This window comes from Harpia harpyja, chromosome 11 (assembly GCF_026419915.1).
Source record: "Harpia harpyja isolate bHarHar1 chromosome 11, bHarHar1 primary haplotype, whole genome shotgun sequence".
In the NCBI taxonomy this organism is placed as follows: domain Eukaryota; kingdom Metazoa; phylum Chordata; class Aves; order Accipitriformes; family Accipitridae; genus Harpia; species Harpia harpyja.
This window is the reverse complement of record NC_068950.1, coordinates 24404140-24430874: the sequence shown is the minus strand read 5'-3', so window position 1 is coordinate 24430874 and position 26735 is coordinate 24404140. Positions and strand designations below refer to the sequence as shown.

The following is a 26735-nucleotide window of genomic DNA, read 5'->3' as shown; positions in this document are numbered from 1 at the left end:
CCGCCCCTGCCGCCGCTCCAGCCGCCAGCGTTCGCCCCGCAGCCCTGTGGGCCCTGCCTACCCCGCGGTGCTGTTCTTCGTGCCGTGGCCCCGGCACCGTAGTCCCTGCCAGCCCCTGCCCGCCTCCACCAGACCGGAGCCCGGCTCGGCCGCTCCCAGACCGGCAAGCTCTCGCTTCGCTGCCCGGCGCGGCGGCTCCGGGGCCCGTGGCGGGCGGGGCGCGCTGCTTGCCGCGGCCCTGGGAACGGAGCGGGCGGGGCCACGGCTGCAGCCGGAGCCTTTGCGGGACGGGACCGCGGCACCCGGAAACACCGGGTGGCTGGTGGGAGCTGAGCCGGCGGTGAGGGGCGAGCTGGGCCGCCGGCCGGGTGCTGCAGGTGGGAGGCCTGGGCTGGGACCGGGAGGAGCGGAGCCCGGCTGAGGCCGCCCCGGAGGGAGCGGTGCAAGGGTTATGGGTGAGGGAAGAAGCCTGAGGGAGGCCTCTGGTGTGGGAAGGGGAGACGTTTGGGGTTGGTGGATGGGGTGGGAAGCAGGTCTGTGGGAGCAGGCTGGGGAGGGGAAGAGTGCGACTGAGGAGATACTGAGAGAAATGTCTGTAAACGGAGTGGCCTGGGGAAGAGGGAGGGGGGACGTGAAGGCGAAGTTAGTGTGGGGAAGCAGCTATGTGTGAAGTTGGGAAGGGACACGGACCTGGTCAGCAGCTATGTCGTTGCTGCTAAGGTTGTGGCTCACTTGCTGGTTTTCTTCTCGGTGTAGGTGCGGCTGGTGCTCTGCTGAGAAGGTGCTCGCTATGCTTGATGTAATGCTGTATGTGAAGTTAACAGAAACGCACACTTTATTTTCATGGCATCACGATTTCATACTGGGTTTTTGAAATGCGAAATGGTCTAGCAGTACAAAGGTTATGGATTAAGTCAGAAAACCAGAAGATGCAGGATAATGAATGTAATAGGATAATACATATTATGGAATAGGCTGGAAGGTAACAGATAAACACCAAAAAGTACTCCAAGTTGTTTCATTTTATTGAATTCTGTAAACTATTTTAAAGCAGGGTGAGGAAGACTTGAATACAGGAGAAGAGACTTTTAAGGAACGATTGGGTGGAGAAGACTGAGACTGCTTTCTGCAATGGAGGGATGTGTTATTTGAGACACAAAGAACATGCACAACAAACCTTTCTAAAACTGAGTGGGCACCATAGTGGGAAGCTTATCTGTCATGGTGACCTCTACACAGGAGGGTTGGGATCTAAGGCAACCCTTGCTTTTCGAAGAACATATGTGCAGACTGACAAAATGGGTTTTAGAATAAACATTAGGTGATGGGCTGCTTCCCCCAAAATCTGTGGCGTTGCCTTTCTCCATAGGTGCTGCACTTGACTCATCTGAAGTCTTTGTGGACCGAGTGAGCCTGACCTGTTCAGCTCTTCTCTGTTAAGTTAGTACACAGGACCTGCTCCACAAAAACTGTTGGTGTGTAGACAGTTTGCTAGAGTAGACTGCAGCTCTGTGATGCGTGTTTTTCTTTTATAAAAGAACAAGCAACATCAAATTTCTTTAGAGGCTGCAGGGTGAATTTGAGGGAGGTGATAGTTGTGGAGAAACTGATTTACAGTAACCTCTTCCTTTAGAAACTGTAGCTCGTGATTCCCTTGTACATTGTTAGGCATTTTGAGAACTTGTGATTGAAAATTATGGTTCTGGGAGATAAGGATCTATTGGTTTGGGATGTGTGATGTTCTTGTTTGTAGAAGTAGAATGTACAGCAAAAATACTGGTTTTGGGAAAGGCTATAGTGGTAGTAAGTATAAACTTGCTTTATTTAGAGCAATGTATTGTTAGGAGTGACACTATGTCTAACAATCCTACAGGCTGCCTACACAGCCTAATTCTTTATGCTAGTTATGCTGCTGTTTGCAATAACAAGAAAAAGGCAGGGATCATCTGAACCAGGTACCTAGGGAAATCAAATCACATATGTCTGCTTAAAACAGTTCTGGATTTGGCAGCGTTAAGTGAGGGCAACACATACGTGATCTCTGGGACAGGCTTGCTAGATACAGTTATACCTCTCTTATTATTCTTGAATTGCTTGCTACCTGGGCTTATTTTTCACCAATTATTTCAGTTCATACCCATATGCATGCTGCTTGTGCAGGCTCAGTGCCTTCATTGGAACTCAGAAGGCTGCACAGCTGGATCACATCAATAGAGGGTGTCTCTAGAGGGGGGAGAGATTCTTAAGTTCTGTACCTCTTAGGATCTAGCATAATAATGTAAGATGGTTGGGAGTTCGGGATTTTCCCATTGAATTTTTGAACCTTTTTGTCTTATAGCCATAACCCTTCAGTGCACTGTTCAGCTGTCTAATCTTATTTGTAATTACTAGCTTTCTGCAATAAGTGTCTACAGATTTATTTTCACTGTAGCATCTAGTTTGTATTACTGAAACTAGGTCACCTTGACTGAGGGTGGCTGCGTTGCCTCGAGCACCCAGACTTGATTAGTAATTCAGAAATAGCATAAGCGTAAGCTGTAGCTGAACCCCAGCTGTATTCAATGTTCCATCTTTCAGCACCTTAAATCAAACTCCTTCAGTGGCTTGATACATCTGCACGAGTTGCATTCCGTCAGTGCTTCACTTCATGTCATCGCACTCCTGTATGCTTAAGGAGGGATGGGCATTTGAACTAAAACTGAGAACTGAATGCATCCTTGCTTACAAAATCTGAATGTGACTACTAGGATCTTTTTATACTGCGATCTATACAATGAATGCAGTGTATGTACTGTTTGAAAAGGAGAGAGGCAGTTAAGGCAGGTTGTATCAAATTTCTATGCTGGCAGGCAGAGTTTGGCTTAATGACTGTTATGTCAATATAAAACTATTGCACTACTGTGCACATAGTTGAAGTCGTCTTCTTACGAGAAATACTGGTGTCAGATTTAGCTCAATGAGGGCCTGAATTTCCTGAATGCTGAATATTTATACTCAATATGGGATTTCTTTAATAGTCATCAAACCAAATTCTCATTGGTCAAAGAAGTCTTATCTTTGGATTCTTAGGTTTGGTGTAAAGGATAAAGGGGGTGGGTGGGCTTAAAGAGTATTTAGCTACAAGTTTCACATTTAAGATTCACAATACCCAAGTTTTCCTGTCTGATACATAGATTAGAATGGTGATTTCCCCCCCCCCCCCAACAAAAAACTTTATGAGATCATCAGAAAACTCAGCAGTGTTAAGTTCCCTTTCTGCTAGGTTTTCTGTCAACCTGTAAGAAAACCTTACCTGAGTCCCAAGCAATTTATAGCACTGTCTGAAATTAGATGTTAGTTAATGTGTAGTTACATTCCTTTTGTTAGGCTTTGCAGTTTCCTTGGTGGAATTTCCTGGTTGAGTGATAGGCCAGTGAATCACTGATACAGCCTCCACTATCCTTGGCAAAAGCCTAGGTTTTTGGAGCAAAGTTGAGAAGAAATCATTGGTTGATCTTTAGCAGTTAGAATTTAATGTGTAACTGCTCTGTGCATAAGTGCACTTGCCAGTGCTAAAAAATATCTGCCTGAATTTAAAAAGGCCAAGATAGGGTTGTGGCTAGGGAGCTAGATCATTTTGCAGGAGGAAGGTCCACAAGTGTTCTACTGTGTTGTGCTTGATATCCTTGTAATGAAAATATTTGAATGCAGTGATGCTTTCAATATTTTTCACCAGTTAATAATTTTTTTAATGTAAATAGAAAAATTGGAAATACTGCCTGAAGGAAACCTTCATGTGAAAAAAATCTTTGTTATTCAGTTTCTGCTAGAAGAGTAAGGAAAAAACTTTGCTGGAGGATTTGCTTTTAATAACGCTTCTGAAGAAGAATACAAACTCTAAGAAAAACATAGCTTATTTTTTCCATAGAGTACGTAATACACATTACAATGTATCCAGCAAGAAGAATGAGTAACAGACTGGAAAACAAAAGAAAGAGCAAGATAAGTTTTAAAATGATGAAGTGATTTGCAGTGGTTTAGTTGAAAAGTGCCCTGTATTTGGGGAGGAACAGCTGACAAGTATAGAAAGCTTATGGGAGGGAAGAAAGAAGAACTTGTGTCAAGTATGAGGAAGATGGAAGACGTTAATAGTGACATTTTAACGTGAGAAGTACAAGGTTTAAGATTATTACAAATGTTTATAACGTGGTTTATAAAAAAAATTACACAGACATGAAAGATTACGTATTGGGGAGGGTGGGGGGAGAAAGAAATGCATTGTTGAATGACAGCAGTCCAAATTTGGCAGTTAAAATATTTGTGAGTCTGTAAAATCTTGTTCATAACCCAGTTCAGCAGCACTTACTAGATTTGGAAAGGTTTATGCAGCTTCAGTACCATCTGGGATATTTATCATAGAACGGTTTGGGTTGGAAGGGACCTTAAAGATCATCTAGTTCCAAACCCCCTGCGATGGGCAGGGGCATCTTCCACTAGACCAGGTTGCTCAAAGCCCCATCCAACCTGGCCTTGAACACTTCCAGGGATGGGGCATCCACAGCATCTCTGGGCAACCTGTTCCAGTGTCTCGCTACCCTCCCTCATCATAAAAAATTTCTTCCTTACATCCAGTCAAAATCTACCCTCTTTCAGTTTAAAGCTGTTGCCCCCCTGTCTTTCTTAAAAGCCCCCTTTATATATTGAAAGGCCACAATAAGGTCTTCCCGGAGTCAGTCTGAACAATCCCAACTCTCTCAGTCTTTCTTCACAGGGGAGGTGTTCCATCCCTCTGATCGTTTTTGTGGCCCTCCTTGGGACCTGCTTTAACAGGTCCATGTCTTTCTTGCACTGGGGGCCCCAGAGCTGAACGCAGTACTCCAGGTGGGGTCTCATGAGAGCAGGGTAGAGGGGGAGGATCACCTCCCTTGACCTGCAGGCCACGCTTCTTTTTATGCAGCCCAGAATACAATTGACTTGCTGGGCTGCAAGCACACATCGCCAGCTTATGTGCAATTTTTCCATCCACCAGTACCCCCAAGTCCTTCTCCACAGGGCTGCTCTCAATCCATTCATCCCCCAGTCTGCACTGATACTGGGGATTGCCCTGGCCCATGTCCAGGATCTTGCACTTGGCCTTGTTGAACTTCAAGAGGTTCCTTCCATCCATTTTATTTCTATTTGTTGTATTAGATACTACTTTTGGTAAAAAGAAGGCTATATTGAGTCCAATAGAAAGAATATTTATGGAATAGAACTTTCTTTCCTCTGAGTAGCATGTTACTTGTGTGTTATCCAACGGAGGGAAGAGGGCAACGCATGTGTGAAAGCATACAAGGAAGTCTTATAAAAATAGGTTCTTCAGGTTCTGTGAGCTAGCTCTTGCTCCACCTTCCAATTGTGCTTTTCCTCTTTGTTGCCAGCTTATATATTTGTATAGGTGCAGCATCAGTGCTGGGCTCACATTTCATTTGAGAAATAGGAGAATACCATGCTGTTTCTTTAATCTGCTATCTTGATTTCAAAGCAAATGCCCAGGAAGTGTGTCCATACCTGTTCCACTGGAATGAAACGGTGTACTTTACTTTCCACTCTGTTTTTCATTCTGTAAGGCAGACTCAATCACTGTAATTAATTTCTGGCAGATCCCAGACATAGAACTTCATGTACTGGCACACAAAACTTAAATTTTGCCTTGTGCAGTTTTAAGAGGCTGGTTGTCTGCTTCTGTTTGGCTCCGTATTTTAATTAATGTGCAGGTGTCTTTTGGTTAATCATAAAATGGAATAAGAGCTAGCAATAGCTCCGGTAACTTGGCTTTTCACTCTAAAAGACTGTCAGCAGTGAAAATGTTTCACAGCTAGGCTGGGAGGAGTGTAATTCACGTAATGCCGTCACCGTGAAGATTGGAAGCATAATAGTGGTTAGTAATTTATTTTTTTTAAATTTAACTTTCCTTGTGACAAGGTAGGGAGAAGTAAAGACATAGTTGCTAGTAGAAGTTATTTTCACGTCAAATCTTTTGGTAAATGGGTAGGAATTAACTCTGTAGCCTGTTGGAAAGGCATCATTTCAGCATTTTTTGTTACTGTGTATGCATTTGTTTTTGGTACGGTGCATCCCTAGGACATCACCTAGGGAGGCCTTTGCTTTTGTGCCTGTGTAGAATCCTAGGCTCTGCCAGTGAGGTGTAAACTGCAGGATGGAAGCCTAAACCAGCGGTACATTTTACCTTCCCTCTGTCATGAATTCCTCATTTATCTGTATGGACTTGTTCTAAAGATGTGTCATTTGTAAGCAGTAAATGGACCTTGATTTATAGACATCATGACCATAGGTACCCTGAAACTATTTTAAGTGACTTTTTAATTGTATCTTACAGTGAGAGGTGCTAAGTACCTGCAACTCATTGACTGTAATGTTAGCCTGTCACATCTGTTACCTGGTAGTAATTGCATGCATGACTTTTACTGTGCACTGCTCAGTCATTTGACAGAGAGCATGTTGTTATTTTAATCTGTGAATTTAACCTGCTTTTTTGTTACGTGACTTAATTCATTGTTAATTGCTTTTTTTTGTTGTGTTAGCTACTTCTTGAGATAGCATTGGGTGCTTGGGTTTTTTTGGGTGCTGATTTCTTCTTTTCAAGTTTTCTCTGATATTCTCTTAAAGTTTCAGAAATTTATGGAAAATTAAATTCAATTAATATAATAAAAAGTGAGCCAGCTGCAGTGACTGTAAGAAAAGTTTCTTAGTAATTTAGGCTGAATTAATGAAATATAATGCAGAATACTGGATAGTTTGGCATACTGAAAGAACTTTCAATGTAATAGATGCAGGAGAAATCCACAGTCAAATAAATGAATTTCGGATCATTTGTGCATGAACTATCATCTTTTTTATTTATAAAATAATATGTGAAAAATGTAAGGCACCCCAACCTTAAAATTTCAATGAGTCTAAAACATGCTAATGAACTAGATACTTGACGTTAGACAAAGTTGAGTCTTAACATTTCTGTCCTCACTTTATCTTAATATATTTGTATCAGCATGGTGTGAAATTCTGGGAGTGCCTGGATCTGTGGAGTTGCCCCCACTCTTTTGTTCTTGCAGATGGTGTTAGGCCATGCTTTCTGGAAAGATCTCCATAATATGCAGTAATAGTTCCAACCATCTTTGGAAAATGTCTCAAGATAGTCTGTAGTATCAGAGTTTAACTAAAGAGTATTTCAAATAAATTAGTCATGTTTCCTTCTAGACTTCTCTTTTTTTAGTGTTTTAGATACCTCGAACTAAAGTAATTCTGTCATTTTGAGACCTCCTACAAACTCAAGAATAGGATAAATTCACAAACTAATCCTTAATTTTGTGCAAGATTGTATTACTGTAGATATTTAACAGCTGACAAGCTCAAAAGTTTATACCATCAGATCTTTAAAAGGTAAAATCTTAAGGTTAAGAAAAGTCCTGTAATCATCATCTTGTTGCTCATGTAATAAATCCTAATTAATATTAGTGAGTTTCGTTAAGAATGGATAGAGGAAAATAAAATATATATGGTATGTTTACTGTTCATTAAGTCAAATTGATTATGTTCCTTTTGGCCTAATGTATTTCATCGGCAAACATTAGAATTTACCAGTATTTTAGGAGAGAAAGTGTAGGGGTGATATAAAAATAGAATGTAAAATATGAAATTTTAGCCTGTGGTGGAGAAATTACTAAGGGAGATGAAAATCTGCAAGTCAGAAATTTATTCATTTTGTCTGAATATTATGAAATGGAAATAGGGGATTTTCCACTTTAAAAAAATCTCCATCCTTTGAAAAGATATTTTTCAGACTTCGCACAGTATGATGCTTTGAGCTGAAGATATTACTTCCTGTATAGATTGGTTTGGTTTGGTTTGGTTTTCTGAGTCTATAAAACCTTTCCAGGGTCCTCTTCCTTCACACTTATAATAACTGAATTAATTACTACAGTTATTAATTACCGAATAACTCTTCACGTAGTATTCATCTGCATTTTATCCACCTGTGTGTACTGAAGTCAAATGTTACATGGCTGTATAATACCATCTTGGCTTACTGCGTGTTGGCTTCCCATATAGACTTGCTTTTAACCTCTTCACCTGCCTTCCATATTGTTGGCTGTAGGGTGTGTCTACATGGTATACTGAATAAACTACACAGAAGCGGTTTAGTTTTACCTAGACTAAGAAAAGGAAAGTATAATGAGCCTAGTCACTGAGTTAATAGATGTGATAGGCTACATTACAGTCAGTGAGTTGCAGGTACTTAGCACCTCTCTGTAAGATACAGTTCAAAAGTCACTGAGTTAAAATGACCATTCAACTTCCAGTCTTTGAATTAGCAAACCTAAATCTGATTTTTGGAACAGATGCATCCTGCAGAGTACTGAGTAGTCTGTCCAAAGCCCAGTAAGAAATCTAAGCCAGGTTGTAACTCTGTACAGGAAATGCATTGGGAACTTTCATTTCATTATTGGTTTTAGACAATCAAAGCGTGGGCTGTTACTGAAGACAGTAGTTCATTTAGTATATGACTGCACAGTGTGTTGCAGTGAGGGTAGCAGGAACTTATGGCTAGAAGAGAGCAATTACACCTCTGGTAATAATCTGTAAATCTAAACTTGCTGTGAAACTGCAGTTGAAGACAGTTCAACTGTTTGAAGTTCAGTACTTGGCTACTTTTCTGGATCCAGTCCCCAGTTTGCATGAGTTCTACAAACTGATATGCAGCTCTCTTTTAAAAGGAAGGAAGAGGAACCAGGAGAGCTGATAAGATATTATGTGTGCTTAGTAGAGGGTGGTTATTTTATTGGCATACGTAAGTTTCAGTACTCTGTAGTTCCTGTTCTGCGAACAAACTATTTGTAAGTACAGCATGAAACTTCACATGCTTGTCCTCTATAAGCCTGTCTTGCTGACCACTGACAGGACAACTTTTAACAAATATCCTTATTTCAGCTATCACACTGGATGCTTAAAGTCCAATTCCTGTGAATTTTGGAAACTCTGAAACTGCTTTAGTGAATGTGGTAAAAAAATGTTTCCTGCTAGTGGCACTTTTTTGAGACACTTTGGGGAAAGTTCCCTTTTTTTATCATGGTTACTAATGAGGACAAGATTGTAGTTCAAGGTAATATATGTATTCCTTATGGCTTTGATGATAGGCTTATTAAACTGTTGTGCTTGTTGGTATGTTTTCATGCTGAATGCTTTGATACTTGCTCATAAACAAGGTATTAGTGACTTACTTTTAAAATTACATTTAAAGCTGCTTAGTAAATAGTTGGTTGTATTTCAGCAAGAAATTAATGTGAACATTATTTTCTGATATTGTGACCTATTTTGAAGGTTAAGGAATTGATCTCTAAGAATTTTGAACATTTGTAAAACACTTTGTCACTTCACAGGCTCACAGAATGCAGAAACTTGGGTCCGAGTTCAGGAGAGATGTGTGTTCCCATTATCTGTATTTTGTTCAGAAGCATTTTGAAAACTGAAAACCAAAAAGTTTAAAAACTTATTTATCTGTAAGTGTGCTTTCGTGAAATTTAGTGTTGTTCATCTTAACCATATGTTGCCCTTTGTGTTTCCAGATTGTCAGGTCTCAATACTAAAAAATGAGGTAGATGGAAAAGGCGGAAGAAATTGTTTGTGCAAGTTGGCTCACATAAATGTGCCATTTGCAATGTCCGTTTTATCCAGTAGCATAGGCAGACCTTTTAATGAAGTTCAGTTCTGTATTTTCTATCAGTGGATTTTTTTTTTTCTTTTCTCTTTTTTCTCCTTCTATCTTCTCTATGCTGCTGGTATTTCTCCAGAGAGTATGATTCTGACCTTGCATGTTCCCTCTATATCCCTTCACGGGAACTGTTCTTCTGTTTCTCCTCCTTGTTCTCAGCTGTAGCAAATCTATTCTTCAAAGATATTCCTCTTTGACTAGCTGATCTTCTCCATTTTGTTGTTGGGGATGCGTAGTTCCACAGTTAACGTCCTCATGTAAAGGGTTATTCCACCAGAACCTATGGAAAAACTTAGCAAATCTTGAATGTTGTCTGCCGCTTTCTTCTCCTTTGTGCTTTACACTTCTGTCTGATTGATACAATTCAGTGCAGTTGCATCTTTAGTATTTGTTTTCTTCAGCGAGTTAAATGAGATCATTGTTCATACAAAAGTATTTTCTATTAAGATTCCTTAAGGGAATCCTTGTGTATTTCTTCCTCAGTTTCTGCATCCTGGCATCTTTTTCTTCCTCCTTTGCCAGTATGCTTTCACAAATGTTTTTACAGCCATATGATTCTTGAGGTAGTTTTATTGTGTAGGATGCAAGTATGTACTTCATATCTCTGTGGCTGTTCGCAATTCCTATTTTTTTGCAGGTTACTGCAATGTCTCTTAAGTATCCATGCCTTATAGGTATTAATTTGACTTTGTATACTTGATTGGAGAAAATCTCTTAATGCTTAGAGATGAGATAAAGGTAAGTCAGAAATATTTGAATAGCACAGCTCTCCAGATTTCTGAAAAAACAGCAATGAAAATTGTTATGAAATGCATCTTGAGCTAGAGAAATGCAGTGAGCAAGAAACAGCTTCAGTTTCAGCTTCAAATATTTAGAGGTACCAACACTTCCTTCAGCAATATGTACAAAACTAGATAGTTAATGAGTCAAAACTTGTGTGCCTGCAGGTGTAAAACATGCATAGGGACAGCTCTGGAATATGTATCCAATAAGTACTGCTTATACCATCTCTAGACTTCCAGAAGTGAGAACTGCATTTATTGCCTTGAATTGTTATTGTTTTTCTTTTACTTCAAAACATATTTGTTAACTTTTAATTACTGATTTGGTTTTAGTTTGCCATTATAAAACACCGCTCTGTTTTTGAATATGTGGGCAGTGAAGACAGTAGTAGTTAATTTTTTATAGAAAGCATTAATTTCTGTGCATATGGAAATTCTTCTTAATATGAAGAACAGCAGAAAATTATATAATATTCTGAATAGCAGTAATGCTTTTTTTAATTTCCTTGTAATATATTGTGCTTGCAAAATGAGAATTGCTTTATTAGTCTTCTGCACTAAGTTAATGCTCTAATTGGTGACAAAGGGCAGAGAAGACCACATCAGCTTGGTCAAAGTTCATGGTAGAGATGAGGATGATACAGCTTTACTAATGTAACGTTTGTGGTGGTGCAGTATGAGAAAGTAGGTGTGGTCACCTAGTCATCTATATTCAACTAATTTTTTCTGAGCAGGATAATCAGCAGGACAGATTTAGCGCTGTCTCCCCTGCAGCTCTTCCACCCCATGTCTTCCTATCCAACCCTGCTTTCCCACAACTCTCTTTTTCCTTCAGCATCAGGCATACCTCTCGTTTTCATTTAAAGCAGTGCAGCCCTCACCCTGTCTTGTGCTGGCACTGTGTTATCTGGCAAGGCAGAGATTGCAACCTGAAAAACTTTGGAGATGTGAAAGAATGAGAAGATCTCTTCATTCTGGGAATAGCTCATTGCAGCAGGGGTACTGGGCATTCTGCAGTATCACAGTGTGGGGCTTTTTCACTTTGAATACTTTCTGAGCCTTTACCTACGTAAAGAAATCCATAATTGATTTAACTTGGGAGATTTCTTTGTGAAACCAGTTATTGGAAAGCTAATTATCAGTTAATAGTCCTTATTTTACTTTATTATTTTTACAGATAAGAGATATTTCATTTCATTTCTCTGTTTAGTTATCACTACTTCTAATATTCTGATATGCTTCCCCACTTGTAATCATGTATTTGAAAAACATTTTAAAGTGTTAATCTCCTTTTTCTTTTTAAATATCAGATTAGGTTTGTTGTTTTCCTTTGGCTGAGCTACCTGGATAACTTTTTTTAATATGCTGATATGCAAGGGAAACATCTATCTACAATATTACCTTTTAAGCCTGGGTTTGGGTTTTTTTTTTTTCTGTTTCAGGAAGAAAAAAGTCAAGAAATGTCTACCAATTTAAAATACCTTTCCTTGGGCATCCTGGTTTTTCAGACCACAAGTTTAGTCTTGACTATGCGTTATTCTCGGACACTGAAAGAAGAAGGACCTCGTTACTTATCCTCTACTGCAGTAGTTATTGCTGAACTTCTGAAGATTTTGGCCTGTGTTCTGTTGGTCTACAAAGACAGCAGTATGTGTCAAATTTTGCACCAAGTAATTTTCCTAATCAATATGCTGTATTTTAGTGGCAACTGCAAAGCAGCCATGTGAGTACAGGCGTACAGCAAAGCATTTCCCTTCTCCTTGTGTAAGAAATAGTCTTGGAAAGACTAATCATACTTCACTTCTCAACACACAATTAGAAGATACTGTATATTTGCTGAAGAGTTCTCGTTAAAGAATGTGGATACTGAGGAGTGCGAGAATAAATTTTCTACAATAGCTTGAAGCTTGTGTTTGCTCAGGCATTTTAAGAAATTCATATATAGAAGTAGGAAAAAATGAAAAGCTTTAAGTGTGTCCAAAGCATGAATGATAATTTAGAAGCCTGTAATAAACAGCAGACGCAGAAGGGAGGAAACAATTTCATTACAACAGGAAGAAGCACAGTTTTAAGCTTAAAAAAGTATATTCAGATTTACTCCAGTTCTTATTTTGTACATTTTATACTGAATTTATCTGGTTCATTGACATATATATTTGATCTTCAACAGCTTAAAAATATCATTGTATATGCATAAACTGTGGGCTTCTAAATGTGCACTTTTTAGGTGATACTCTTTAATGTATCATCTTCAAATATCGATATGGTTTCAATAAGTTTTAAAGTATTTTGAATAATTGTTCTAGTTCTAATGTTCCAGGCTACAGGAAGACTTTTTGCAGCCTTTTTTTCTTACATATATGAGGCTCATGAAAGTCAAACATAGATAGTATTTTGAGGTCTTGATAGCAGTGATAGCTACAAAAAGAGGGCAACAATCTTCAAGAACAGAACTTTGGTATCTCTCTTTCCTTTTTTTTCCTCTCCTTTTAGTGAATGTCTATTTCTTTTATTATTTCTTTGGGTAGAGTGCAATTTACGGACTCTGAACAGAGTGCTACATGATGAAATCCTTAATAAACCCATGGAAACTCTTAAACTTGCTATTCCTTCAGGAATTTATACTCTTCAGAATAACTTGCTGTATGTAGCATTGTCAAACCTAGATGCAGCCACATACCAGGTATCGTACATTTGGATTTCTCTGCAAGTTTCAAAAAAAGCCATGAATTATGTGGTAGTAACTGTTTCTGGGTTCTTCTAGGTTACATATCAACTGAAAATTCTTACCACAGCATTGTTTTCTGTGTCCATGTTGAGCAAGAAATTGGGTGTATACCAGTGGCTTTCATTAGTAATATTGATGACAGGAGTGGCATTTGTGCAGGTAAATATTAACAGGTGGTTTGTGTTTATTTAATGTGTTTATTCAAGGAACCTGGATTTCTATACTGATTATACAGCTTTGTGATTCTACCAGCTGCACATGAGCACTAGACTATGGTCAGGAGCTATGAATCACAACTGGCCGGGGCTAGAGGACACCAGAAATGGTTCAAAGGCAGAAGATAACACCTCTTTTGTGTCCCAGTGCTCTACTGTAGAATGTGACAAGGCCTCTGGAGCAACCTGCAAATAACACTGATAGCAGTATTTATTAGCACACTTCTTCAGACATGAGGGATTCACAGATCTTCTGTGCCAGCACAGTCCTGCTGCTCACCTTGTGATACGGTTTCAGTATGGCAAATTTCCTTTTTCAAGAGGCAAACTTGGCCTCTGTTCTAAATAGTGCAGGTACAGGAGTTTGTAGTTTTCAGAGGGCAAGATCATGGGATAAGAGACTATTCTAAGAATTTTTAGCAGATTTTAATATAGCCTAGAAATTTTTATTTTAAAACTTAAGGATTTGAAAAAAAATCTGAGGATTAAATTTATAGAATTTTCAAATTTAATAATTGAGAACAAAACATTCTGATAGTAAATAACAGACTCTTCGGTATGTTTTTGTCTATGGCATAGCATTTTATTCTGTTAGCATCAGATATATTGCAGGATTTAGCTTCATAAATTTCAGCTTGTTTTAGTTGTCAACATAATCACTGAAGAGGGGCACATACAAAAGGCAATTAGTCTCATCTTAAAGACAGCTGGTGTAAGCAGTTTTCTAACTGTGCTTATGTTTGTAAGCTAACAAACCAACTGTCGGGTGGCAAAAGTTGGTGACTGTGAATGGCCATGGTAAGTTATGCTGGGATTCAGAAACAGTTCTGGCTTATAAAACATAAATTCTGGACCTGTTTAAATTGATGGGTGTTCTCCCAGTTCAGGCACAGTTTTATTCCGTACAATATGTAGAAAGAAAAATTATGGCTTTCCAGTCCTTTAAAAGTATCTATGCTTCAAAATACAAAACTTTACAAGCATGTGATTGTATTTAGTAACTGTTACTGTTACTAGAAAACAAATCTGCATTTTATAGATGCTCATGACTTGATTTTATCAGTGAATTTTGTATAACTGTTTTTATATCCAGTGGCCTTCAGACTCTCAAGCAACAGCTGCTAAGGAACATTCAGCAGGATCTCAGTTTGTAGGCCTGATCGCAGTTCTTATAGCATGCTTTTCTAGTGGATTTGCTGGGGTTTATTTTGAGAAAATTTTAAAGGAAACTAAGCAGTCTGTGTGGATCAGAAATATTCAGCTTGGTAAGTTTAATTTTAGTCATCTCTTAGAGATACTGCATTCTGAAGAATTAAGAGAAATGTGCAAAATATATATATAATAAAAAATATCACCAACATTTTAGTATTCTGCATAAATGTACTTTTAAAATTAAGAGTATAAACTCTGCTAGGTAGAATTCTAGCAGTTGCTTTCTGATCTCAACCTAGTTCTTGATTTAACTTGCTTATAGAGTGTCCATAAGTTTGCACAGAATCTGTCCATTGAATTTGTATTTAAAATTTTCTAAAGAGTGTTATCTTATGCGGGATTCTGTGTATTCTCTGTTTAAAAATTATTGTCTTTTGTCACTAATTCATAAGATCTGATAAATATAGATAGTATTCCTTTTTTTTTTTTTTTTTTTTAGAGAATATAGGAACATTAAAACAAAATACATTTCTAAATCAATGCTTTGAGATATAAAATTAACATTTTTTTTTTTCCCTTTTGGCTGGGTAGGCAGTTTTTATAGGTTGGCACTTTTAATTAAAAAAAAAACCGCTTTGTGAATAAAGTTGAGGTAATGAATTATTATTTCAGTACAAAGGTCAGTTTGTTTTAGTTGTCTATGTAATCACTGGAGAGGGGCATATGGAAAAGGCAGTTCATCTTAACTATTTTAATGCCCTTACCTATTGTGCACCTATCAGCAAGAGAATACCTTCTATTTCCAAAGTAGTTCTGGGTCTTCTAGACCCTAGATATTAATGAGGACAGAGTTGATCCATTTTACTGAATGAGTTTTCCCTCACCTCAGAGTAATCTTGTCCAGTTTATAGGGTTGGAAATGTGACATCAGCAATATCTTTTTGTTGCTGTTTTGCAACAGAAACAAAACTTACTGTTGGAGTTGAGTTCTTTCTCTAATGGAATCCCTCTAGTCTTCACCTGTTGGCAATAATTATTTATTGCACATTTGAATAAATGCTTTCAGCAGAATCTGAGCTTTCCAGCACCCTAGAACAGACTCTTGATCAAATCCACAGTACTGTAGAATTAAGTCATGAGGATGATTTAGTGGATCAGGGCTGTGTACTGAGTCTGGTAGAATGTAATGAAATACCATAAAAACAGGAGATGGCGTGGGGTTTTTGTAATTAGATAGTTGGTCTGAAACTGATATGGTCAAAAATGTCTGAATGCAAGCAATATTTTTTCCTTTCTTTTCCTGCTGCTGTGTTTTAATTATAAATGGTTTCAGTTAAAAATGCAGAACTGCATTTTTATTGTATTTTAATATTTTTACATGTCCATAATGTTTTGAAACTTGAGGATAGAGAAGGGGATCAAAACCTCTACTTAATATCTGCCAGTATTTATTGAAATTGTGTATATTAAAACTAAGTTTTCTTGAACAGGGTGTAGGGGATACCTCAGGAAAGGTTATGTTAGAGAATTTTGGAGGCAGAGAAGGGTGGGTAGCTGGGGCTCGGTCCAGGATTTAAGGTAAGATTTGGTGCTCTGGATGGAGCTACAATGTAAAATCCATTACCAAGGAAAGCTGGTTATTATTGCTCTGAATTTCCATGCTAGAAGCGGTTTGGTGGGCAACAATGTAGATATCTAAAACAACTTCCAATTAAACATTCGTAATTATTGAAAAATCAATGATCTCTTCTAAAACATTCTTCAGATTTTTCTACAGTGCACAAAAGTATGTATGAAAACAAATGAGTTCGCTAGTTTGATAGGCAGCCTGGTCACAAATTGAATGTTCCAGTAGTTGCTTTGTGAAAACAGTGAGATCAGAACAGACTGCATCTAAACACAAACTGTTCAAGGTAATGAATAACTAGGACTGTGATATATGAAGACATAAATGTCTGTGATAATAGTGAGAATTGAATGACCTGATTTTTTTTCTTTTATTTTTTGTCAGTAAGCTTAATTTGCCTCTATACAAAATTCAGTAGAATACATTTACTATTAAGGTTGTTTTCAGTTCATAAATGAAATGAGTTTTGTTATACTTCATAGAGGGTTTCCTGATACAGCTTTTAGAAAATATTTGAAACATGAAATCACAATTTCAAAAATAGGTTAGTGTATCCTTTCTGCAAGTGCAAGATAATTGCCCACTTAAGACATTGTATCATTGAGGAGCAAGTCAGTCATAAGCAAGAGCTTTGAAATAGAGCTTTTCTTAAAAGACAAACAACAAAACCCGTATGTCCAACCTGGTTTTCATTTTCATATCTGTAGCGAATTACTAGAACTGTAGAAAAAATTGGAAAATATATTTGAATAATTTTAGAAAAATTCAGTTTTTAATGTATACCAGTGTCATATTAGGGATGTACGAATAGTTGATTTTATTTATTTATGTTAGCAGATCAATTGGAAAATAGAAGTAATTGGTTTAATCTGAATGAAACCTAAATTTTTAATTATGTCTAGAAAAAGAATTATTTCTTGTCAAACGGAAGGGTTTATCTTCTTCAAAACAATGCCGCCCTTTTCAGACACAAAGAAATGCAATGAAAATAGAGGTCAGCTTTTCACAGAAACGGAATGGAAAAAATGTTCCCCCTTTCCTGCTCAGGACTAGAGCCTACGTCAGTCACAGAGGAGGTGCTTGCATTACTTCAGTGACTGCGGGGATTAGGAAAAATTTCCCATCTGATAGAAGAACACTATACTCACCAGATTATAAAATTTTGAATCTGGTCTCAATTTCTTCTTTTGACGTTAAGTCTCTACTAGTAAACGTTCATTGTGTTGGAGTGGTTCAGAAGAATCCCACTTCCAAGATCCTTGTCTGAATTGGCAAACTGATTTAAGTCCTGCTCTTGCTATGTCAGTGACCATCTCCTCCACTGAAGGTTTTCCCTGTTTTTCTCTCCAGGTTATAGTGTGACTTCAGCCTTCAGTCATGACTAGTTTCAGGAAAACTGAAATTGTGTTTAAGTGAATTTTGCTATATGCAAATAATGTCATCCTATTCCAGTAGAAAGCAATGGAAGATAAGTATGTAAGAATGTACTAATGGAAACAGTCAAAACTAGTGGAAAGTAGCTTTTGAATTAGAAAGTGTGGAAAATAGCTTTTAAAAGAGAGTATCTGTCTGAACACTGATTGCATTTGAATGTAATGGTATTGCAAGTGGCAGTCCTATTTTAAAATCAGATATATGTGAGTAGTCCTTGGGGACAAGGAACCTGTTTGCAGGGTTTTCACCTGAACCTTTTAAATCAATCTTGTAATTTCAGGATTTTTTGGTAGCATATTTGGACTGATGGGTGTATACATTTATGATGGAGAACAGCTGTCAAAGAATGGATTTTTTCAAGGATACAATAAACTTACTTGGATAGTTGTTGTTCTACAGGTGAGATACGTTGCATCACATGTTTTTGTGAAGGCACTTGGGATTTACTCTTCTATAAATGACTGGGGAAACTAATGGGTGTCACTGAAGCTACTGAGAATGCTACAGTCAAAAGTCTGATCTATCACTATTAGAATAAACCTCTAAATAAAAACCTGGACAATATATAGCAAGCATATGACTTAGTATTGTGCAATGTAAAAGTATGTAAGCATTATTTCTTTTGCAATGTTTAAAAAAAAAAAAATATGCCCTTCCTCCTGTGGCTAAAAAATGAATAGTACAAGCATTTCCACTAACTTAATGATGGTAGTATGATCAACAATTTCTTTAATGGGGAAAGAAGAACTCCAATATTTATCTTCAACAGTGCATATCCATAACATAAAATAAATGTAATGCTCCTAAACATAGACAAAAGCTTTTCCTAAAGTAAGCACTTGTTGTTAAAATAGATGCTCTCAGTGGAATTATCAGGTTGCAAATCCAAACCTCAATATTTTTTCAGGCACTTGGAGGGCTGGTGATTGCTGCTGTTATAAAATATGCGGACAACATTTTAAAGGGATTTGCAACTTCGCTCTCTATTATACTGTCAACATTGATCTCCTATTTCTGGCTGCAAGATTTTGTCCCTACAAGGTAAGAATTATTTTCCATGTATGCTGAAAAAAAAAATAGTTGAAAACTTAATGCTTACTAGATATAACTGCAAAAATAAATAAATAAAACTGTCCAAGCCACACTTTTAGAATGTTTACATGCAACTTGCACATAAAAGTTTAGTTTCGTAACATACCATAACAGATCTTAATTTTTTCAGTATAGCTGGCAAGATGAAATTTTCTGTAAGACATAGCCCTCCCCAAGACAGGAATAACTGAATCTCAAATCTTGGCTTTTGACATACGACTCTCTTGCAGGCTCTATGTTTTAGTTCACTGTCCCTTTCTCTTATTTTCCTCCTTACCTGATCTCCCTCAGTTTGTTCAGCTCCTACTTCGCTTTTGTGCTGAAACCACTCCTCTCTAGTTTTGACGCTTGCCTTGCACTCACTGCCTTTGGCTCTGCTCTTTGAACCAGCCCCCCCTCTGCTGGCTGTTCTGAGTGAGGTGGTGACAAAGGGGTTGCCTGTCTCTTGTTTTCTCTTTGTGCTCTAAATGGACAAGTCCGCAAGTCATCTCGTTGCAAGAGGAATTATGGCTGAACAATGATAACAATGATAATCTTTTTATACTGGTTTTCATCCAATCTCAAAACAGTCTCTAAAAGAGATAATTGCAATCATGCACGCATGGAAGTTACACTGCAGCAATTAGTTCCCAAGGACACCCAGAAGCCCAAAGGCAGAGATTTTTTCTAAAGACAATACCATATTAGTGAAAACACTGTCGTGGTTTAACCCCAGCCAGCAGCTAAGCACCATGCAGCCGCTCACTCACTCACTCCCCCCCCCCCCCAGTGGGATGGGGGAGAAAATCGGGAAAAGAAGTAAAACTCGTGGGTTGAGATAAGAACGGTTTAATAGAACAGAAAAGATGAAACCAATAATGATAATGATAACACTAATAAAATGACAACAGTAATAATAAAAGGATTGGAATGTACAAATGATGCGCAGTGCAACTGCTCACCACCCGCCGATCAACACCCAGCTAGTCCCTGAGCGGCAATCCCCCGCCCCCACTCCCTCCAGTTTCTATACTAGATGTGATGTCACATGGTGTGGAATACCCTGTTTATGCCACTTTGGGTCAGGTGCCCTGGCTGTGTCCTGTGCCAACTTCTTGTGCCCCTCCAGCTTTCTCGCTGGCTGGGGATGAGAAGCTGAAAAATCCTTGACTTTAGACTAAACATTACTTAGCAACAACTGAAAACATCAGTGTTATCAACATTCTTTGGGTACTGAACTCAAAACATAGCACCATACCAGCTGCTAGGAAGACAATTAACTCTATCCTGGCTGAAAACCAGGAAAAACACTCAACCAAGAGAGAAAAACGTTTGCTATATGCTTCTAGGCCCAATACACTGTGTCCTATGTTTTGTGAATCAGGTATGAGTAGCTCTGTGCACTGCAGGTTTTATGCATGGGTAGGTTTCAGAATAGTGCTTATCTTGGCAGTGCATGTTAATATATGGAGTGTAGAAGTAATATTCCAACTTTCAGATATATTAAAAGGATTTTATTTATAGTTGATCTACACTCCTCACATGTTACACATACTCATAGTGTAAAAATATTTTGAATAATATTTACAACCTTTGTATCCGATACAAAGAAACATCTTTTCATCTAAAAGGTATTTACAGTTTTAGCAGGAGTTTACTTAAACATTCAAAAAAGGAAGTAGAACAACTATTTAGGCTTAAAAAGTGGAAGATGTTGAACTTAAATTGTAAGTAGCCTATACTTGTCCTATTAAAACAAATGTAGAAAGTGGTTTAAGAATTTTTGTGTGCTCAAATGGAAAATTAATAAGTAACTTATCAGCTTCTGCAAACAGGTGAAAATGGAAACATAAGTAAATGAGGTGGAGCCAACTAGCAGCATGTAGAACTTGAAGCCATCTCATTTAATAAAACTTGATTATCTTGAGTTAATCAAACGTAATCTTTAGTACCTTGCTTATGCCAACTGAATTTATTTGAACTGAAACTGCATAATTGTTTCTGTCACTTCAATAAACACTTTTGATTGGGATAAGAGATGTAAAGTACTTAAGTGCTTGAATGTCTTGCAATGGATCATGTCCAGAAATAGGCTAACTGTATTCTCTGAAGGATTATCATGTCATGCGCCACAGTTTTTTTAGCATTTGGTTCAGAAGATCAAGTTGTCAACATTGTCATGTCTTTATGACAAGGTTCTTTTCTAAAATGTATACTGATTGTCTGTTGTCTTTGGATATTTTGTTTCAGACTTGTAACTATCAAAACAACTTTAAAGGCCCATATGTCACAATACAAAAGATGCCTTTATTATCTTTTCCTTACATAAATCTTTATGTATCTGCCAAAAAATAGATTATACTGACTTGCAAACTGGTTCTTGGGCCGCAGTAATTTGTTTTGACATAAGCTTTGTACTTCAAAGCAAACAGAATTCCAACAACATGATGTACGGAAGATATTAAAAGTGGCTGGGTAACCACAGTAGTTGCATTTCTTTAGCTTCTGCTTGCGTTTTGCACAGAGGTTTAGGCAAAAGGGAAGAAAAGACAAAAAAAGGATTGGTCTGATTACTTTTGACAGTTGTTCCATGAAACTATAATTTTAACATTCAGAATATGTCAGTATAATGATACATTGTGGATATAAGTTTCTTATTTCAACTTCTTCCTGCATCCTTCTGTAATAAACATATGCAAATTATTCTTTATAAATTGGACAAATATAATTTATCTTTCTGTGTTCTCACAGGAAAAATGTCCTTTCTTTTGATATTACTTAAATAAAATTGCATCAACTAAAAGGAGCTAACTATTTTTTTTTCATCCCTATTCTATTCAGTGTCTTTTTCTTCGGAGCCGTCCTTGTAATAGCAGCTACTTTCCTATACGGTTATGATCCCAAACCTGCAGGAAATCCCATTAAGGCATAGCAGACTTCCTCATCAACCTGCTTCTCAAGATCATGCACTGGGGGCCTTGCTAACAATGGCATGTGGAAAGTGTCATTGTGCACTGCAGGCAAAGGATTACTACCCTGAATCTACTGAAAAAATGTTTATGACTAGTTTTGAACAGCCAGAGGGGTGAATGATGATACTGTCTGTAACTAGTGAGAAAAAAAATGGCAGGGGAATGCCCAGTGCAACTTGCTAATAAAAACTTGAAAGGAACAAAAAGTTCCCAAGAAACTGCAATTAGGAATGTTTACAGCTTTGACTGGGATTGCATTAAAAGAATTTACTGTATTGACTGCTGCAGAAATATGTCCTATGCACTCTTTGAAAGAGCACATGACAACATTGTCAGATTGTATGTTTTTGCAATTTGACTATATTTAATCTTAGTAAATATGTTTTTAACTGTTTCTCTATTTACATGAAATCAGCTGAATATACATCATAGTTCTAAGGTGATGGTTCTAATTAGGTATTCCTTATTAAAACTGTGAAGATTGAAGTATGATTGAAAGACTTTCACAATAGCAAATATTTTTATATTTTTAGAAGGCCAATTTAATAACAGAAATCTGTTATTAAATTATAATATTATAATTCTGTTGCTTATATAAAACTATTGTAAGAATGTTAACATTCTCACTTAAGTACACGAAGGGAGAAATTCAGAGTGAAATCTGGAAATCTGTGTTGATACTCCAGCCTTCATCAGGACAGCCTGTAGTGTTCCAACAGGTGCACTAACTCTGTGAACACAGCCAGAGGTTACTGCACTAACCTGGCACTAAGATTAGGGTTATGATGGAGTGCTTGCTCAGATGTGGTGTCATTCTTTTTATTTTTATTGATTATAAATTGACTTTTTGGTAGAACCTTTAAAGTAGTTTTTATGCTTTAAATATCATCTGGGGATTTTTTTAACCAGCATTTAAAAAAAAAAAAAGCCCATAATAAACATTTTAAATGCATTATTGTTGTCTGTAACAGCTCCATCTGGCGCTATTGTGGTATATCATCTATATACTGTATTGTACTTTATTATAGAGGTGTTTTTTAAACAAGTGTTGTTTACTCATGAACTCTGCAAGGCTTTTTCAGTACATTTCTATGTAATGGCTTAATTAGAGGTTTGGGGTTTTTTTATTATTATTATTACTATTATTTTGCTCTGGGAGTCCTTGAGCCAACAGACCAAAATGGGTTCTCTGGAGCTATTCAGTCTAGTAGTAGAATGACTTTAATAGGAAGCATAATGAAAATGTAATTAATTGTGCAATAGGTAAATGTAAAAGCATGCTGTTCTTCTGTTTTAAACCAAAAAAAAAAAAATTCACAAAGAAACTAGATGCAATTAGAACTTAGATCAGTTAGACTGTTACAAACACTTCACTTGTTGAAGTATTTGCATATAGCCAGAAACACCAAAAAAAATACCAGAACTAATAAACAAAAAAAGCTGTCTTAAAAATCATTTGTTTTCAGGAGACATATTCACAATGGATATTAATGTAGAGTGACTTCTTATCCACATTACACTTGTATATGTTTATACAAAAACGTATTAATAGTCCCTTACCTGTAGAATGGCAAGTGGTAAAAATGTATAATTTCCCCCCCCCCATGCTCTTTCTCACTTCTGTTTTGTATTAACGAACACGTTGTGAAGAGAGAGATGTTTTAAAACGTTTACCAAAGTACCTCATTCTCTTTTCCACGTTTTAGTGGTGGATTAACAAGGAGATTCTGTAAGAGTGCTCTGAGATTTTTTAATGAAGTATTGTAAATGGGAAAGGAAAAATTCCGCTTACATCAGCCAAGCAAAAATAGTGTTTTCCTTCTGTTGGCAATGACATGGATTATCAACTTTTTTTTGTTTATCGTATCAGAGCAAGACATTAAAGAAATTTCAGAGTTATGCCAAGGGCTTGCTAAGCTTTGTGAACTGTGAATCTATCCCAGTGTGCAGTAACTGCAGGATCTCTGCTACTTGGTAGTCAAACCTATCTCGTATTACCCTAAATTGGCATTCTGTGTTAATATTAAACCTTTTATCTATAACACTCAGTGTGGCAAAATCTTTGAAAAATTACATTTAGTTGTTTCACCACTGAAATACAACATGAGGTAGGATGTATGCGTAGAGCAGTGGCTCGCAGCATTACTTAAGTGTAGAATGGGAAGTGCATGACTGAAATGATCTGAGAAGCGTTGGTAGTAATATCTGAATTGGAGTTTGGCCCACACAATAGTACTTTTAATTTCATGAATCACAGTAGTGGAAATGTTCAGGTGATATAATTGGTTCCTTCCTTGGGGAATTTCTGCAAAAAACAGAAGCAGCAGGTTGAGAACACTTTAAAGCCAGTTGCATGGGAAGGGACCAAACAGGCCAGATAATCACCACATTGCTGGAGTTCTGTTACATATAACCCAGTTTTAATGTTCCAGGTGCACCTGTCAATATTTGTTTAAAGGAAAGAACAGGAACATGTGCTCTTTGCTTTTGAAATGGATGTCATACAGCTTTAGAAAACAGTACATCTACTGTACTAAGGAACAGTAACTCCTGTCTGTAGATCAGTGACTCTTCTATGCTTTCAATTGACAGGTCCATGAAAATTTCCAATAGAGGGTTAGATCTCTTCATATACTTGTTGCTGTAAAGGAAATATGAATTTGCATTTCCTTGCCTTTACAGGCTAAGGAAAGACTCTTGTCTGAGGCCTTCCGGGTTGAAATGCATTATTCCAGACAGAGGGAAGACAGCATGTTTCTTGAGAACAGAAAGGATTTGAGGAGGGTTTACTGATTTCTGTAACCTTTGCAATTTAAGAGCATATGCACATTTTCTTATTGAGATACTTTTGTATCTGGATTTTAAAACAAAAAAAACCCCAAACAAACAAAGACAGTTTTAAGTCTATAACTTGTTAACTAACCAAAGAAACATAGCTAGTACAGAGCATTGGGAAGTAGAGAATAGTGTGCTTTGAGTTTGGCCTAAAAGCAATCTGTAGGAGTCTAACTTTCCAAAAATAAACCTGTCTTTCTGAACTATTTTTCTGACTTTTAGACAATGGATTTATTAGTTTAGTTGTATATTTAGGAGGCTAACCTATACTTAGGAGAATTTTATTTAAATATTTATAAAGTTATAGCTAGGTATTTATTTGCAATAACTTGAATTATGTGATTTTTTTTTTAAGACTTGCATAATAGGAGTACTAGTATTTATTGAACACTTGGGTATTTGGTAGTTTTATTTGAGAATCTCTGGGATACATGATAAATGGTCAAATAACAATAAACTTGGAACTATTTTCAAAGCAAAATAAATCAGTTCAGTGGTGAAAAATCTTGAGTCTAATAAAGCAAGATAAACTTTTCCTTAAACATTGTATTTCTGTGCCATCCATAAGTGCCCAATAATCTTTTTTCTCAAAGAATTCTGATAATTTTATAGTTCTATTCAACTTCTTTGTTTTAGACAAACTATAAGAAAACTTCCCTTTTTGTTTGCTTTAGTAATGAGTAGATTAACGTACTAGATCCGGCTTATGCAAGATAACACCTTGGATTTTTTACTGCAACTTCTTAGAAACTATTGTTTTATTTTTCCTCAAAAAAGCAATCATTTTGGTAGCATATATTTGTGTTTCAGTTACTCATACAGTCCTCTCTCAGATTTTTAGAAGTATGTAATTGTTTTGTGTTCCTAACTTATTTTTATGGCTGTAATTCAAAAGACTGTAATGGATTTTGTTAAATTGTTTTAAAATTGATAAATGAAATAGTGCATTTCTTCTGGTTTTCGTTGTCAGTAACTTTGATATTTTAATATATTTCCTTATTGGCTATGCATGTTCTGTTGTATTTAAGCAATCATCATTTCCCAAATTTGAAGTTGTTGCTCATTTTCCTCCTGGTGACTGTTTCTTGCTGGATATTGTGAATGAGGAAGATTATTCATTGTTTTCTTCTCTGAAATCCATTATTTATAAGAATGAGATATTAAAAAACATTAAGGGGTTTTTTGTGTATTAGAAAGGTAATGTTTATCTATGACATGGTATTATACTATGTATGTGGTAGTGTATATCTACTAAGGAACATCTATGGTGTTCAGTTATTATAAGAAAGTCCAAGTGTTTTCTTGCCTTTGTTTTCATTGTTCTTTTCATTTTTAATGCTGATTATTTTCCACAGGAAGTTACTAAAGAGTTCTGCTCTTTCCAGGTAAGCTCATGATATGTTTTTATATATCTAGAATTAAGATATTTTTACTGGAAAAAATGTAGGGGAAAGTGCAACAAAATAAGTGGGATTAATTAGATTATATCTTCTGCTCCGGTTATTGTGAATCCAAATTTCTGTTCAGTTGAATTTCCAACTTTTTCTAATTATTTCCCGCTAGCTGAATTTATAACTCTTTAAAGAAGCAAAAAAAAAAAAAACTGTCGAGGTGCCGTTCAATGCTCATTGTTGAATGTCTGCAGCATATTTTCATTCAAGAGTAGACAAGACATTTTTAACTCTTGCCTTCAACCTTCCGTCATTGTTCTGACTGTAATTAGCCATATTAATTTCATTAGCAATTTATAGCTCAGTAAGAATTGCTTATATGCTAAGCATATGTTTATATTTGCTGCCATGAGTAACACTTTTTTAGATTTTTAAAAGTTTGTCTTTATTGTCAATGTATTTTAAATTTCATTTTAAATATATGACCCCAAATAGAAATCATATATTCAAAGATTGTAGAAAAATTTTTAAGGTAGTCTTAGGATTTTTTTATATGTTGATAATTGTGTGTGATTACACTGAATACAGCTCTAATATATGGTGTTTCCAGGCAGTTTGGAAACAGGTTATTTTTTTTGTTATAACACTACTGAACGATGGAATGCATCTTACATGACCTAATACAGTCTTTTCTTAATCCATATTGAGGTAAAATACTGTATTTTTTTTCTCCTGTATGTGTAGGTAATGTCACTGTAGTAATAAACTGGCTAAAATTAA

At 36.8% G+C, this 26735-nt stretch overlaps 1 protein-coding gene across 6 annotated transcripts; it reads left to right on the top strand.

Moving 5' to 3' along the window:
* Positions 1-71: 71 nt before the first annotated feature.
* SLC35A3 (solute carrier family 35 member A3) lies at positions 72-26735 on the top strand. 6 transcript variants are annotated; one of them, XM_052801058.1, is made up of 9 exons: positions 246-377; positions 9417-9536; positions 11973-12177; positions 13059-13213; positions 13295-13417; positions 14567-14738; positions 17967-18085; positions 18594-18727; positions 21599-26735. In XM_052801058.1, the coding sequence occupies exons 3-9, from the start codon at positions 11991-11993 to the stop codon at positions 21687-21689; spliced, it is 981 nt and encodes a 326-aa protein (XP_052657018.1). In that variant the 5' UTR covers positions 246-377; positions 9417-9536; positions 11973-11990; the 3' UTR covers positions 21690-26735. The 6 variants fall into 6 exon arrangements, with proteins under 6 accessions (XP_052657022.1, XP_052657017.1, XP_052657018.1 ...); XM_052801062.1 differs by lacking the exon at positions 9417-9536 and having other exon boundaries at positions 72-340; XM_052801057.1 differs by lacking the exon at positions 9417-9536 and having other exon boundaries at positions 242-377.